This window comes from Papaver somniferum, chromosome 1 (assembly GCF_003573695.1).
Source record: "Papaver somniferum cultivar HN1 chromosome 1, ASM357369v1, whole genome shotgun sequence".
Classification (NCBI taxonomy): domain Eukaryota; kingdom Viridiplantae; phylum Streptophyta; class Magnoliopsida; order Ranunculales; family Papaveraceae; genus Papaver; species Papaver somniferum.
Genome location: NC_039358.1, coordinates 19,130,699 through 19,145,368, shown reverse-complemented (window position 1 = coordinate 19,145,368; position 14,670 = coordinate 19,130,699). Strand labels below are relative to the sequence as shown.

At 36.0% G+C, this 14,670-nt stretch overlaps 2 protein-coding genes across 2 annotated transcripts in view; both read right to left on the bottom strand.

Annotated features, from left to right (window-relative positions):
- Positions 1-5,084, bottom strand: part of LOC113280618 (uncharacterized oxidoreductase C663.09c-like) — a 100,212-nt gene extending 95,128 nt beyond the window's left edge. The window contains 6 exon segments of the mRNA XM_026529224.1: positions 2,388-2,470; positions 2,553-2,646; positions 3,648-3,800; positions 4,331-4,595; positions 4,737-4,804; positions 4,921-5,084. Coding sequence (XP_026385009.1) covers positions 2,388-2,470; positions 2,553-2,646; positions 3,648-3,800; positions 4,331-4,555 — 555 coding nt within the window. The 5' untranslated portion in view covers positions 4,556-4,595; positions 4,737-4,804; positions 4,921-5,084.
- Positions 5,085-8,348: 3,264 nt separating this feature from the next.
- LOC113280611 (uncharacterized oxidoreductase C663.09c-like) lies at positions 8,349-13,340 on the bottom strand. Its single transcript, XM_026529219.1, has 7 exons — positions 13,013-13,340; positions 12,169-12,383; positions 11,470-11,622; positions 10,217-10,310; positions 10,052-10,134; positions 9,522-9,675; positions 8,349-8,836 (listed from the first exon to the last, which is right to left on the bottom strand). Exons 1-7 carry the CDS (start codon positions 13,059-13,061, stop codon positions 8,601-8,603), a joined length of 984 nt encoding a protein of 327 aa, XP_026385004.1. The 5' UTR covers positions 13,062-13,340; the 3' UTR covers positions 8,349-8,600.
- Between the last annotated feature and the right edge of the window lie 1,330 nt (positions 13,341-14,670).

Sequence of the window (14,670 nt, the reverse complement as noted above, 5' to 3'; positions counted from 1 at the left end):
ATCAAATGAATTGTTTGTTTACCATTACTAGAATAACTCATAAACTAATTTATAGTTTTTGGCTTCATCATTGATTAAATGAATATTCTAATGAACAATAATTATAATAATTCTATTATGGCTTTAAATTGGCAATGAAATTTTTTTTCCAAAAATATTATGACACATAATTATATATGTTAGTATAATATATTTGCTGGCTTGAAACTCGATGGAGCGGGTCAACGCTTTATTTCTCAAACTTTACTCATTAATTAGTAGTCCCAGACATGTTTAAAATCAATCAAGATTTATATGACCATGACATGTTTTAATTGTCACCTAAATATCAGTATGACAACTACTGCGATTCCGGATTGGCCGAAAATTACAGATGGACTTCTGGCTGAGAGTTTGATTTTGATCATCTTGAATTCGAGTTAAAAAGATATCGTTTGATGAAAGAAACCAAGGAATGAAATGTATTTATCAAAGTCATTGGATATATGTGCAAGATTGAATTCCAAAAACGGGTTTTACCTCATATGTATTTTTTTAATACTTGAGTAGATGTGAGAAAATACGAACGGTGGAACAAGTTGACGAATTTGTTTGTGCCAAGTTTCGCGATAAAAAAAGAAAGTCAACCCAACTCTCTTTCTAAGACTAGCAAAATGTACAGTACATGGTATACGTAGTTGAAGGAACAAAATCTCTGTGTAGGTGAAATAATCCAATTTATTCTTTAATATGTATATGGTTCTAATTATTCTTTAATATGTATATGGTTCTAATTATGCTCTCTTAGTTCGAAGTGCATGAAATATTTAATCACATCGATGTTCTTATGATTAGAAAATAATGACATGAACTTAAGAGATTTTAAGATATATCAATCTAAAGTGTCAAAGTATCCTTTTATTATAACGTCTTTACAAATATATAAGAAGATACAATTTGCCAACGACTAATTCATCCAAAAGGGAACCAAAATTAGGAAAATATAATTGTCGTGCGAAGATAAATATTCCTTTGTTGTGTAACTTGATTATGCCTAGGTACAGAAGAAAAGACATTCATTGCTTGGAAAGGCTAACAGTATCGGGATACTGAGAAAAAAAAACCAACATATTCAAACAGAGACGAATATCTGGACGGCCTCAGATACCCGAATAAAGAAGACGAATTGGATTACTTCCTGCAGGATCTAAAGCAACAAAACAACAACAATTACAACAATGATATTTGATTATCATATGAGAGTAAGATGCTTTCATGAGATTTATTTCAAGAATGAAGTGTTCATTAAAGATGAGTATGACAACCAAGATTTAGAACTCAAGTAAATCGACAAGGATGCGATTGCATTTTTAGGAGATCGAGTCATTGTAACGGTGTGTAAACAACGAGCACGGTCATTCTTTTCCCACGTGTATGTATGACAAAAATTTACAAGTATATGACATCACTCCATGAAAATATAAAGAACTGAAAACCAATGTAGGAACATGCTAAGATAATTCAAACTACGTCTAGAATGGATATACAGAATCGGCATAGACAAAATTTAGGCTCAAGAAAGATTTTTTCTATCTCGCCAAGGAAAAAAATATTCACTTTTGCTAGGTTGCGTGGATACTTCTACTAGGTGGATGGTGCTCAAGTTTAATCAATGGCCATTTCAATTATCTTGGAATCAATTAATAGAAAAACCACCCAGGAAAAAAAAATTAAGAAACAATCAATGGTGATAACTGGATATTAACAGAAGGATATTAATGAGATTTTTAAAATATTTTCGTAGAACAAATTAGGGTCAATCATGGCTTAGCATGTTGAAATATATTAGCGAAGGTCATATGTACAAGAAGATAAACATAGATACATGCAAAATCAAAAGTACCTGCTTCAAATTTTTACTAATTTTTAAGTTTATTTTGTATGATTCACATACGAGATTCCCATATACTAAGTCCTGAAAGAACTAACCCAATTTGAGCACTTCTGTTATGTATCATTCTCTAAGTATATTAAAATATGCTATATAGACAAAAGGTCACCTCATTTATTGCCCTCTTATCGTTATCACTATTACGTACTAAACTAAACTAATTTGTAGTTGCCAACACAGAGCCATCTGATCTTTTAATTTACCTATTTTAATCTTGAGTTACAACAATTGATTTTAAAACTAATCAGGGATAAATATGGAATATAATTGACTAGGTTGTGTTTCAATATATTAACTAAGCTGTATTTGGATACTCAGTCCGGTTGCAGTCTATTTTAATGTACATGTACATTTAAGACTGTAATGAAAGGTTGAGCCGGGGCCGTAAGGCCCCGGTGATACCTAGTGCAGTGATAAAAAGATAAGAAAGAAGAACCATTAACATTAGAATGAACACCTTAATCACTAAGATGGGGCCCACTGCGTTGACCTCGTAGGCTAGTAGTAAAGATGACTTCTCTATTTGGCTCAACGTTGTTTCTGCACTGAAGATACAGATATTAGTCAGCTTGTTCTTTAGAGATGAGAAGACCCTATTCGTTTTAACTAGATTATGCCAAACCTGGTTGCAATACACCGGGGAGTGAAAGAACACCAGTCACATTTATGAGGAGGTTTAATGAACAATATCTTTCTTGTACAGATTTTGCCGACGCCTGCATATAAAACATATTCCAAAGCAGAATTTACATACATACACTTGGTAGTTTGTACTTTTTGTTTAAACAAGCGAACATAGATCCATTAAGAGAAGTGTGTTAAAATAGCACCAAAAGAGCGGAATACAAGAAATAAACAGCCAACAGAGGATGAACTACTCCCTACACAAATCATCCCAATAAATCAAAACTTGTAAAAGGAAGTTGGTAGTAGCATAGTTCTGGTAAATGATTGAAGAGTAGTACTGTCAGATGCTGTGCGATAATCTTCCAAGTTTAAGCAAAGAGGCATTGCGTGAAGATCGTGGCTAACATGAAGCAATGTAATTAAGAGATTACTCTTTAGTCTCTCCCAGCTTGCCAGAAAGGTGATACATAATGAGGTTTGGCCCTTCAGGTATGATGGATAGGTGGTAGATTATTCGTGCATATCCAAAACATTGGGGGTATTGGTTGGGATACAAGGTTAAGTTCACAACTCTTATTGGGAGCGTACCTTATGTTAAGACCTGAAGACTTACATTTTATTCTAAAAATGCAGTTAATGTTTCCAAACTTTAGCCTACATTACAAAATAAAATAACAAACAGCTAACACCTTTTCCCTTTATTTTATCTGTAATTTTCCCTTCCAATTTTCAGTGAACTGTATTCTTTCCGGATGTCTTTCTCTGCCTAGCATTCTAAACATATTCATCTTCTAAGAACCCCATTCCACAAACCCTCTAATGCCAGTGGACTTGAGTATGTTCCGACTCAATAATAACAATCCTTATAACTATGAATGAAACATGATTCAAAATAAACTGGCTCGAGTTCACAGCTGAGGTTCATTTTCTTGTAGTAGGTAAATAGTATTAAGTGGCATAACCCCCTTTCGATTGCAAACTGGACATGCAAAATCAAAAGTCCCGTTTCGTGTATGTAGCCTAACAGGATATGGCAACAACGAAGTGGACAAATCTGACCAAATTTTTTTCAACAATAAAGAAAAGTTACCTCGATAGTGCTCTCATCTGTCACATCCAACTGTAGTATGTTTAGCCGCTCTGGGAATTTGTTTTTCAGTTCCTGAAGGCTTAAGGCCCCATTAGGATTCCGACAAGTTGCAATTACATGTCCTTTATCTTGGTTCTCCAATAGTTGCCTAACCTGTTAAGAATGAAAGGCCACGTTATATTCAAGCATGAAGTCCATAAATATATAGTTAACAGCAGGAAGCATGCAGTTGTGAAAATTTCTCAAGAGCAAATACTATAATAGCCTGCACAGGGAGTGTATATGTATGACAATTTTACTTGTATAGTTTGTCAGGAAAAATCAAACTAACTGAGAAGACATGGAGTTATTTTAAAAACTATTTAGCTTTCAAATGGAAATCTAACTTAGAAAAAAGAAGCTGGCCCTGATCCTGCTGTTTAAGATATAAAATATTGCACCCAATCCATTAGCTGCCACAGAGACTTACAAAATGGGCCTCGTTCAAGGCTCAAGGTAGTAGCTGGAACATTCGAATTAGCAATAGCACTACAATCACTATTGGCAATATCTTAAGAGTCGTAAGATCGAAAAAGGCTAACAGAAACCTAGATTCTTAGTGTTAGGCTAAAAAGAACATTTGATCCTATATAATAATAATATAGTCAAGTAATGACTGGTGGAAAGGGAAAGATATGACTCGCAAATTCAAGTCCAATTCCTCTGGAAGCTCCCTGGACCATGGAAATTCCACAATCACCACTTGTTGCACAATCGGAAGCAGAAGTACCATTACTACGGTTGCTGCATAAGAAAGAAGCTCTGCTTCTGTTGCCGATGTTGATTGAGTTTGCATTGAAGTTCAAACTCTTAACCTGGGAAGGCTTGCATGTCGTGGCCATAAAGAGAGTACGCAGGACTAAAACCATGACTACGGGAATGATTAGGATTGAAGGCCCTGCACGAAAACTTATGATTTCGTAGACGAACGAAACAATATCACACAATAAGGTTAGTTTTTTAGTCTTAAATTTCCAAATCTGACTCCAAAATGTGAGTCAGTCTACATTCTTATTAGATGCTAATTGTTTAGAGGTTAGAAGTTTGTACCTCAAACTCAGCTGGTTTCAACACCCTACGGGGATCCATAATCAAGAATGAGGAGGAATCAAAAACAGCTACAAGTATGAAATTTGTAAAGGTAAATTAAACATTCGAGTACAATAATTCAACGTTATTGAGTTCATAACTCATAGATCTACCAAAAATACATGAATAGATAATGAAAAACTACCTCGAAATTGGATGAATTTGTTGCTCACTCGGACACGAATTTCAGAAACACGGGTCTCACCTTTGAGACCATGAATCACAGTTGATAACAAATCCCTTCGATGGTAAATGATACAGTATGATTTTTTATCACGGCCAATTCAAATATGTAGTACATAATAGTACTGAGAGTTCTCACGTGTGTATGAGTGTGAGAAATGCCTCTTATTGGCTGAGTGTAGCTGTCTACGGTCTGTCCTGTTCTAACATCTCTTGTCTTAGTACAGTGGAAACTGGAAACACCACCACCTAACCGGAGAAATGTATCACGCGCTCCTATTTGGAATATTGGAAAATCCTCCAAATTTTCCTTGTGGCAACAACGAGCTTTTCAGATGTTATCCATTACTGTGTTAACAATTGAAAGCAAATGTGACCTTGGGTCTTTCCCGGGTGTTACTCACGACAAAGTTTCAATAATCATAGTATTTTTGGCTAGTGTCACACCCCCAAATGCACCTTGTAGTTTCCGTCTGGAGCACTACAGTGGTTCTTTTTTTAAAATTCATCACTGAAGTTAAGCTTGATATGCTTCTTCAATCCAAACACAATCAGGGTTCGCTTAACCAGTAAGGCCAATTTATTGGTTCTGTTCGTGACATGCCTTTGCAAGGATAGTAATCAATTGGAACCACTTTTCTTTACCAACACAAATTTCATATTGTATCTAAATCCCAAGTCACTAGAAATTGATTCAACACTGTGATCAGGGCCTTCAAAATACGGATAACAAAGAAAACAACAACCAAATTTCATTCAAGTAGATTTATATATGCTTAGAGATCAATGAAACAAAAAGCCCAAACAACACTGACTACTGCTAAATCATCAAATTATATATAATCTCTTAGTTCTCCTGAATCTCCTCCTCCTCCTTCAACCAAGGTGCTGATAAAGCTGCTGAGAAATCCTTCTGGATCATATGTGTTACTTCAATAGAACTCATCTCCTTGAACTCCAACTCCTCAATCTCTTTCTTCTCAGCATCTGCAGTATCTTCCAACGCCTTCAACTCATTGTTCAACTCATCAATCTTCTTCAAAGTAAAAGAAGCTTTAGCTTGTTTGTCCTTCTTCTGCACTTCATACTCATTTGCACTCTCTATACGCTTCTTCACATCCACAGACATCTCCTTCAACTTACAAAACCTCTCCCTAAGCTTACCCACATCATACCCATTCTCTTGAAGAAAAGTGAGTTGAGAAGAGTATTCCTCTACATGATCATAGAACTCAACAGGACTCACCATTTCATCAGAAAGCTTCTGAGCTAGATTGACAAAGTCCAAGTCCAAGACTACCCTGAAACCTTTAAGACTAGTGGGAAATTTTTCCAAGGGTTTGAAATGGGGTTGCTGTGGCATGAGCTGGAAGAGCTCCTCTCTTGCGATCTTGAACTGAGGAGAAGGTTCAAAGGAATGTGAGCCATCAGCAAGTGTTGTTGGTGATGAGATTGTCACTCTCATAGAAGGTGATGGGGTTTGTTTCTGTTGATCATGATCAGGAGTTGATGAAGGTGTTGATGGAGATTTAGCACTCTTCCTTTTGGGGTTTCTGCGAGGAGGGTTCATTTTTGTTTTTGCACTTGTGGGTTTTTCAGAGGTGGGAGAGAACAGAGAAGGAAGAAGAAGGATGATGAGAGCAGAGTCAGACAGAGTAAGATGCTTTAATAAATAGACAGAGGTGAACCTCTGAATTGGCTGTATGTATACTTAGTTTGGTAATGAATTTGGGCTATTCTGCTCCCATCTTTACACTTTTGGGATGACATTTCTATGAAAACAATTTAACATGCACTCCCTCCGTTCTTTTTTAATAGGCCAGTTTTGTTTTTAGCGAAATTTAAGGAAATTAAGAGAACTAATCATTGAAAGTGGTCCTCATGACACTTGTCAATAAAAGAAGTGAAGTGAAATGGTCCCCATGACACTTGTTAGCAAAAGAAGTAAAGTGAAGTGGTCCACATGACACTTGTCATCAAAAGAAGTTAAGAGAAAAGTGGTCCCAAAAAATTAAAATAACATTTGACTTTCCCAATTAGGAAACTGGCCTATTTTTTTGAAACTTTTATTTATAGAAACTGGCATATTAAAAAAGAACGGAGGGAGTAGTATAAAAGAGTTCACAAAAGTTACGCTAAGAAACACCTTTTATATGTGGTAAAGTAAAAATGAGAAGGTAAAACTGAAACTTACCTTGGTGCTCGTGAATACATACTGACAAAAAAAATTGACAGAACAGGTTTAAGTAAAGCTTACCTGCAACATCCCTAAAATGGTTACATGTTAAAGGGTCTTCTTTCTTCAACCACCTACCCAACTATCATTAATGGTGGTGGTGTTTATCAGTAACTCACTATTCTTCGGATGAAGTCGCCATGGTTTCCGACTCTTTTAACAACAAACTCACCCATTTCAAAAGTATAAGACATGAATAACCTATGAAACAAAAATTGAGCTTAATTTGTCCAACCCCATTGTGCCATTACAATCAAAGTTGAGATGAGTTTTGTAGTTCAAATCCAAACAACAGACTTAATCAATAGAAAATACTCCCAAGTCCCGAATTTTAAAAAACCAAACTTTCACATGATATATAGGAACCAATAGAGAGAGCTTGATTAGCTGTAAAATAGAGACCATTGAAGGAAAATTAAAGCAAACTGAAACAGCTGACTAATTAATGGAAAGTGATCAGGATATTACTGATGATGAGTAAAGAAATATCAAGTCTCTGCTGACTGATGTTGCTACTACTACAAGTACAACATGATTAAATCATCTGAGTACTATTCTCCTCCTCCTCCTAGATGAAGATCACAACTGAAGACTAGAATCAACAATATTTATTAGCTAAAGGCTTAAAATGTGGGTATTGGGCATGTCTTTGAAGAGGTGATCTCAAAATGTTATGAAATCACAGTTGAACATTAAAGCCATGCCTCAAAACCCACATTATAGGCCAATAGATGATAAAATTAACACCTTCATGATGGGGATTGCTTTTGAACTTTGTTCAGTAAAGTGGGTTTCTTCTAGCTAAGTTGTATTGTCAAAACAGAAGTTGGGTATCAGATTTATACTAGAAGCAGTAGTAGTAACTAGTAAGAGACAAGTGAACCATTTAATGCCATTGCATATTTAGTCTTTAATGAAAGTCGTTGAGAAGTAAAAAAACAGAAAGCATTCAAACATGAGGTAAAAAGTAGTTGAGCTACTGTGAAATATGGTGAGGCAGTGAGCATTACCAAATTTTATTCACTATAAATTTGGAGAATTGTGCCCGTTGAAGAATGGCTATTTTCTTCCTTTCTGGTGTTTAGGGTTTATTCTTGAATCCAGCTGAGAATTGCAACTTTAATGTGGTCAGCAATCAGCATAACAAAAAGAACAAGGAGAACTTATGGTTGGTGCCACACAATGTATATATGATCCAGCAGTCACAATCAGTCATTCACAGGTAACAACATTAAAGAAGTTACAATTTCACCTAGGAGCTCAGGATCCATATTACACAGCCATATAAGAAAACAACAGCTTATTGAAGGTTAGACTGGTTGGGCATCAAATGTGATGCTTGTTATACTACGCAACAGTAGTAATACAAATAATTCAAATCTAATGAAAAAAATAATAATGTTGAATTACCAAGGAATTTCCTGACCATCCCAAGCAAAGAATTTACCATTGTCAGAGCGTTTCACGCTATTGATGATGCCTAAGAGCTTCTGAACAGAGAACTCCTTGGTGAACAACTTGTTTTCGGCCACATTTCTCTGAAACGGCTTCGACAGATCTGTATCCACTGTGCCAGGATGCAACAAGATGCAAGCTATTGGATCTTTCTTGCGCCCAAATTCCACAGATACAGTCTTCGTCACTGGTTGCAGCAATTAATTGTTATAACATAAACAAAAGATAATGGTAAAAGACAGTTCAAGTGAATACATAAAGTACACTGTCGTGCTGGTGGTAGCCAACAGGTTTGAAATGGGAGATCTCATCCATAGGAAGGAGCAGCAGTAAAATTTCTAGGACCACAACCTCACCGCTGGACATGATTTGTTACCGTACACATCACTACCACCACTATGTTTAGTATCTTTACAATACCAGTAACATCTTAAAACTTTTCAATGATTCTTTACTTGTGCTGTATTGGTAAATTTACTACAAATATACCATAATTTGAAAAGGAAGGCACATTTTGAGCCACTCATGAATAATTGAATGTTATACTCCGCTCATTTCCTTCTAAACGGTTCAATGTCTGCCATTTTCTCAAACAAGGTGTCTGGTCTTCTGGAGAGTAGAGTTACTCCCTAGACCACCTAAAACAAGGTGTTTATTTTCGAGCTATTGGAAAAGGGAAATATAAAGTTAGGTAATGTAAGAGTCTCAATAAACTGTGCTAACTCCCTAGAGTTGCTGAACGGGGGTGTGCATAAGCTGGCCCATATATGCCACCTTGTAATATGGCCCTAATGCAAATCAGAAATAAGTAACTAAAAAGCAAATGGACATGGTTTAATGAATCTGAGAGATTTAAAGGTAGAGAAACCTACACTGATTAAGTGCAGTCTTCGAAGCTCGGTATGAATGCCATCCTCCTAAGCGGTTGTCACCTATAGAACCCACTCTAGCACTTAAGCTTGCCACAACGGCAACATCCCGTTCAGTCCCAGATCCCCCTCCCTTCTTTAAAAGGGGCCACATATGCTGCAAACTCAAACTATCAATAGTTTAGCTTCATCTACCAACTTGATCATTTAAAATAAGAGCTGAAAAGGATCACTTCTGGATTACAGGGAACAGTTAACATTTACAATGAATCAACGACAAATTTTATTATGCAGAAATTATTTTCTGAAAGGCAACACTCTTTGGGAGAAAAATTTCTGACTTCACTAGCAAACTACGAAAATGAAAAATTTATATTTACAAACTTGAACTGTTGAGAGTGTCCCTGAATAAGGAATGGTGTTACTAATAACAAAACCGATTTGGAGTGACTTTTGGTAGTTCTAGAATGGTATGGACAACTATGCAGTAACAAAAGATAAGAAAGAAGAACTATCAGTATGAGAATGAACACCTTAATCACTAAGATGGGGCCTACTGCATTGACCTCGTAGGCTAGTAATAAAGATGCCTTCTCTACTTTGCTCAACGTTGTTTCTGCACTGAAGATACAGAGATAAGTCAGCTTATTCTTTAGAGATGAGAAAACCCATTCATTTTTAATTAGATACAGTCAAACCTGGTTGCAATACATTGGGGACAGAAAGAACACCAGTCGTATTTATGAGGAGGTTTAATGAACCGTATCTTTCTTGTACAGATTTTGCTGAAGCCTGCATATTAAAGACATACCAAAGCAGAATTTACATATAAGATACACTTGGTTGGTAGTTTGAACCTTTTGCTTGAACATGCAAAATTAGATCCGTTAAAAAAAGGGTGCTAAAGTAACACCAGAAAAGCTGAGTACAAGAAACAAACAGCCAACACATGAACTACTCACAACACCAATCATCCCAACTAAACTCACAGCTTGTAAAAGAAACTTGCCAGTTTTTACTCAGAATGAAGTACTGCCAGGTGTTGTGCAATAAATAAGATGGAGTAATTTGTTTTAAGCAACAATCATGTCTAACTTGAAGCAGTGTAACTAAGAGAAATCTAAGCATTTGGAAAAACAGTCAAATGTCCGTCCCAGTTTACCAGAAAGGTGATTTGTTATGTGGCTATGGCATGACGAACATGTTGTAAATCATTTGTGCATATCTGGAACATTGGGAGTATACAATGGGATACAAGGTTCACTACACACCTCTTACTGGGACCCTACTTTATGTATTACTATTAAGACATGATCAAAGAGTTACACTTTATTCTGCACGGGACATAAAATCTTTTAAAACTCAGAAACTGCTGGGTATAAAAATGTAGTTAATGTTTCCAAACTTTAGCCTACATTCCAGAAGCAAATAAAAATAGTAGCATCCCTAATATTAACATGCAATAACAAACAACTAACACATTTTCCATCTATTTTGTCTTTGGAATTGCTTGCCCTTGCAGGCTATTATTTGCACCTTCAAACTTTCAGCGGACAGTATACTTTCCAATGTCTTTCTCTGCCATTCATTGATAACATATTATCTCTTAAGAACCCCATACCACGCCAGTGGAATTAAGTGTGTTCCTTAAGCCATCCTTATAACTATGAATGAAACATGATTCAAGGTAAACTGGCTCGAACCTAGAACTGGGGTTCAGTTTCTTACAGTAGGATACATATCAAGGGGCATGCTCCATAAGTTTTCGTTGGGCATTGGATATGCACAAACTAACGTCCCACATCCTGTATGTCTTCTAACAGCATATAACATCAACGAGGTGGAAAATCTGACCTAATTTTATCAAAATCTGCCTACCCCATTACACCACCCCCCACATTTTTATTTAACAGTGACAACACAATATGTTTTGAGTCAAAAGCGAAGTTACCTCGATGGTGCTCTCATCTGTAACATCCAACTGTAGTACGTTTAGGCGCTCTGGGAACTTGTTTTTCAATTTCAGAAGGCTTGTGGCCCCATTAGGATTCCGACAAGTTGCAACTACATGTCCTTTCTCTTGTTTCTCCAGTAGTTGCCTAACCTGTTAAGAACGATATGACAAGTTATATTCAAGCATGTGGTCCGTAAATTAACCAAAACCGAAAACCATACTAATAGGTCATTATCTTAGGTGTATACGTAGAGTAATGAAATTTCTAAAGAACATATACAATTTGAAAATACTAGTCTGCACAAGGAGTGTATGTGTATGTCAGCTTTACTTGTTTAGTTTTTCAGGCAAAATAAAACTAACTAAGAAGACATGGAGTTACTTGAAACACTATTTAGTTTTCAATTGGCAAATTAACTAAGAAAAAAGAAGCTGGCCATGATCATGCTGTTTAAGATACAAAACTTTGTACCCCATTAATTAGCTGCCACAAAGACCCACAGAAAGTGCCTTGTTCAAGGTTCAAGATAGTAATTCGAACATTCGAATACCATTATAATCATCAGCGACAAAATGTTCAGAGTAAGAAAACCAAAAAGTGCTGCGGATAACAGAATCCTTTAGTAAGAATTTTAGATTCTTATGTTAAGCCAAAATTATTCTTTGATCCTATATGAAGGTAAAGATATAACACACAAATTCGAGTCCAATTCCTCTGGAAGCTCCCTGAACCATGGAAATCCCAGAATCACAACTAGTGCTGCTACTACAGAAGAAAGAAGCTCTGCTTCTGTTGTTGATGTAGATCGAGTATGTGCTTGAGTTCAAACTCTTAACCAGGAAAGTTGTGCGTGTAGTGGCCATGAAGAGGGTACGCAGGACTAAAACCATGACTGTGGGGATTAAGAGCACTGCACGAAAATTTCTGATTAGAGAGGTTACCACATGAACATGTGACAGAGAAGAAATAAAAATAGTAAACAAATACACAAAAGCTACGCCCATCATAGTTAGCCGAAACACTTCATATCAAGGATTATTTTTTTTCCCCTGAACCGCAAAGTCTAGTCCAGTGTTGTTTACATCAGATAAACATCTGAACAACGCTAGATATAAATCTCATCCTAAAGTAGCAGTCTCATCCGGAATCAAATTATGATTTTTCCACTAGAAGAGCAATCACTTGAACTTAACAGAAATCAGCTACATTTTTTTAAAAACTTTTCCTTAAAAAGAATCTGACATCAAAATGTGAGCATTTTATTAATCAATCAACATTCTTAGTTGGTAATTGGTTAGAGAATGTAGTGTAGTCAAGTTTGTACCTCAAGTCACACAAAATAAAATCCATTAACAATAACCAAGAATCCTTGATGCAGAAGGAATAAAAAATTGTTGCACATCTAACAGATTCTGACTGTAAAATTGCATAGGTACATTAACCCTTTCACTACAAAATTTGGTAAAAATGAAAATGTGAAATAAAATTCACAGATTTACCTAAAACATATGAAGAGATGAAATGAGTGAGAAAAGCTACCTGATAATTGAATCTGCTGCTCAATCTCAGAAACGAATTCCAGAAACATAGGTCTCACCTTAGAGGCGATTTACATATAATACTGCTACGTGGAGGTATGCTCGCCCATAAAACCTTACACATGCTCACTTTTCTTTCTTTCTTTTTTCTTTAGGAAGGAGACAAGACAACTAACTATAATAAATGCACTGCTGGTGCTGGTTGCCGTTGAGGAATGGTTCTGATCAAATCACATTCACTGGATATCTTAAGATTAATGGACGAAACCTGTTATTTGTTGTTTGGGTGTATTCTTAAACTCAGTTTCAACAACTAGCTAGGAATAATGCTCAAACTTAAAACAAGGTATGAACGTGGACAGAATCATTTGGGGTATAAGACAAGGTGAAGTTTCGGGTCTTTTTTATTTTTATTTTTTTACTCCCTCTGTTCCTGAAGGTAATAGATTTCACTTTTACGGTTTTAACCTTTATAAAAACAAAATTTTACGGTTTTGTGTATTTTAGAAAAAACCAATTAAAAAACTGATGGCCTTGCTGGCATTGACACCGAAATTTTTTAAAATTCGTTGTTGCTTTTCGTTAATGAGCAAATCGGATTAGAAGAAATCAGTACGTCGTGATTAGGGTTTGGACAGTTTTAAAACGACAAGTGATGGAAGATTTGGGGTGCGAGTTGGTGGTGATTCCATTAGAGATTCAAACCAGAAAACATGATTTGCTGCCATCGATTTGGTGATTATGTAGAGAGAATTAAAAGGTTCTTTTGAGTTTTATTTGAAGAGGTTAAGAATGGGTTGTTGTTGAATCTGTAACTCGAATGAGAATTTTACGCCCACAAGTTGTTTGAAGAAAGTCCGGAATGAGAATTTCATGTTAGATTGTTCCATTTTAGCTAAGACAATATTGGTGAGTACGGACCCGAATGAGTTTCCAGGTTTACTAATGGTGTTGAATGGCAAATCTTTGACGTCTATCAGCAACTCTGAGATGAAATGTTACATGGAGAGACAATAGCATATGCATCAGAGATTAGTCTACAACTACTGCATTATGTGGAGCAATAGGGCCCGAAATGGAAGAGTTCGAGACAGTAATGCGAGTAGATTCTTGTTGTTTCAGTTTAGTCTTAAATTGATCATTGCATAAGTTTGTACTTGGGTCTAATTACGTGTGCAATGGAAAATGAATCATTTTTATAATCTCTTGTGTTGCTTATATAATGAATCATTTCTATAATCTTTTGTATTCCTTGAACGACAAAAAGTTGTGCAGGAAGTGTTTTTATTGAAATGAGTTTTTGTTAAAGAATGAATCATCATGAATACAATCTCTAGACTTCAATGGAGTACTAGAAGTTTTTGTTAAAGAATGAATCACCATGAATATAATCTCTGGACTTCAATGGACTAAGAACAATTGGGAGTGCAGAAGGTAAAAAACTGGTTGGCGAAATGTTAACGCGTTCCTCCTTTTCCTTTTCCTGTACAGATGTTCCTTTTCTGTATTTTCCTCCTTGGCAAAGGCTCTTCTTTAGTGCGAACCAATTTGGTGTTTTCCTTATTGCTATCGTGCAACCTAAACAAATATCAAAATGGCCTGATTGAAGTTTTGGATCTGACATGTTTACTTGGAAATCTTTTCCACAGATTCCATAGC

Coding starts and splice junctions, on each gene's coding strand:
- LOC113280611 (XM_026529219.1), bottom strand. CDS start 13,061: ATGTTTCTGGAATTCGTTTCTGAGATTGAGCAGCAGATTCAATTATCA. Junction 12,384..13,012: donor GCAGCAGATTCAATTATCAG/GTAGCTTTTCTC, acceptor ATTTTCGTGCAG/TGCTCTTAATCCCCACAGTC. Junction 11,623..12,168: donor GAGGAATTGGACTCGAATTT/GTGTGTTATATC, acceptor CGTTCTTAACAG/GTTAGGCAACTACTGGAGAA.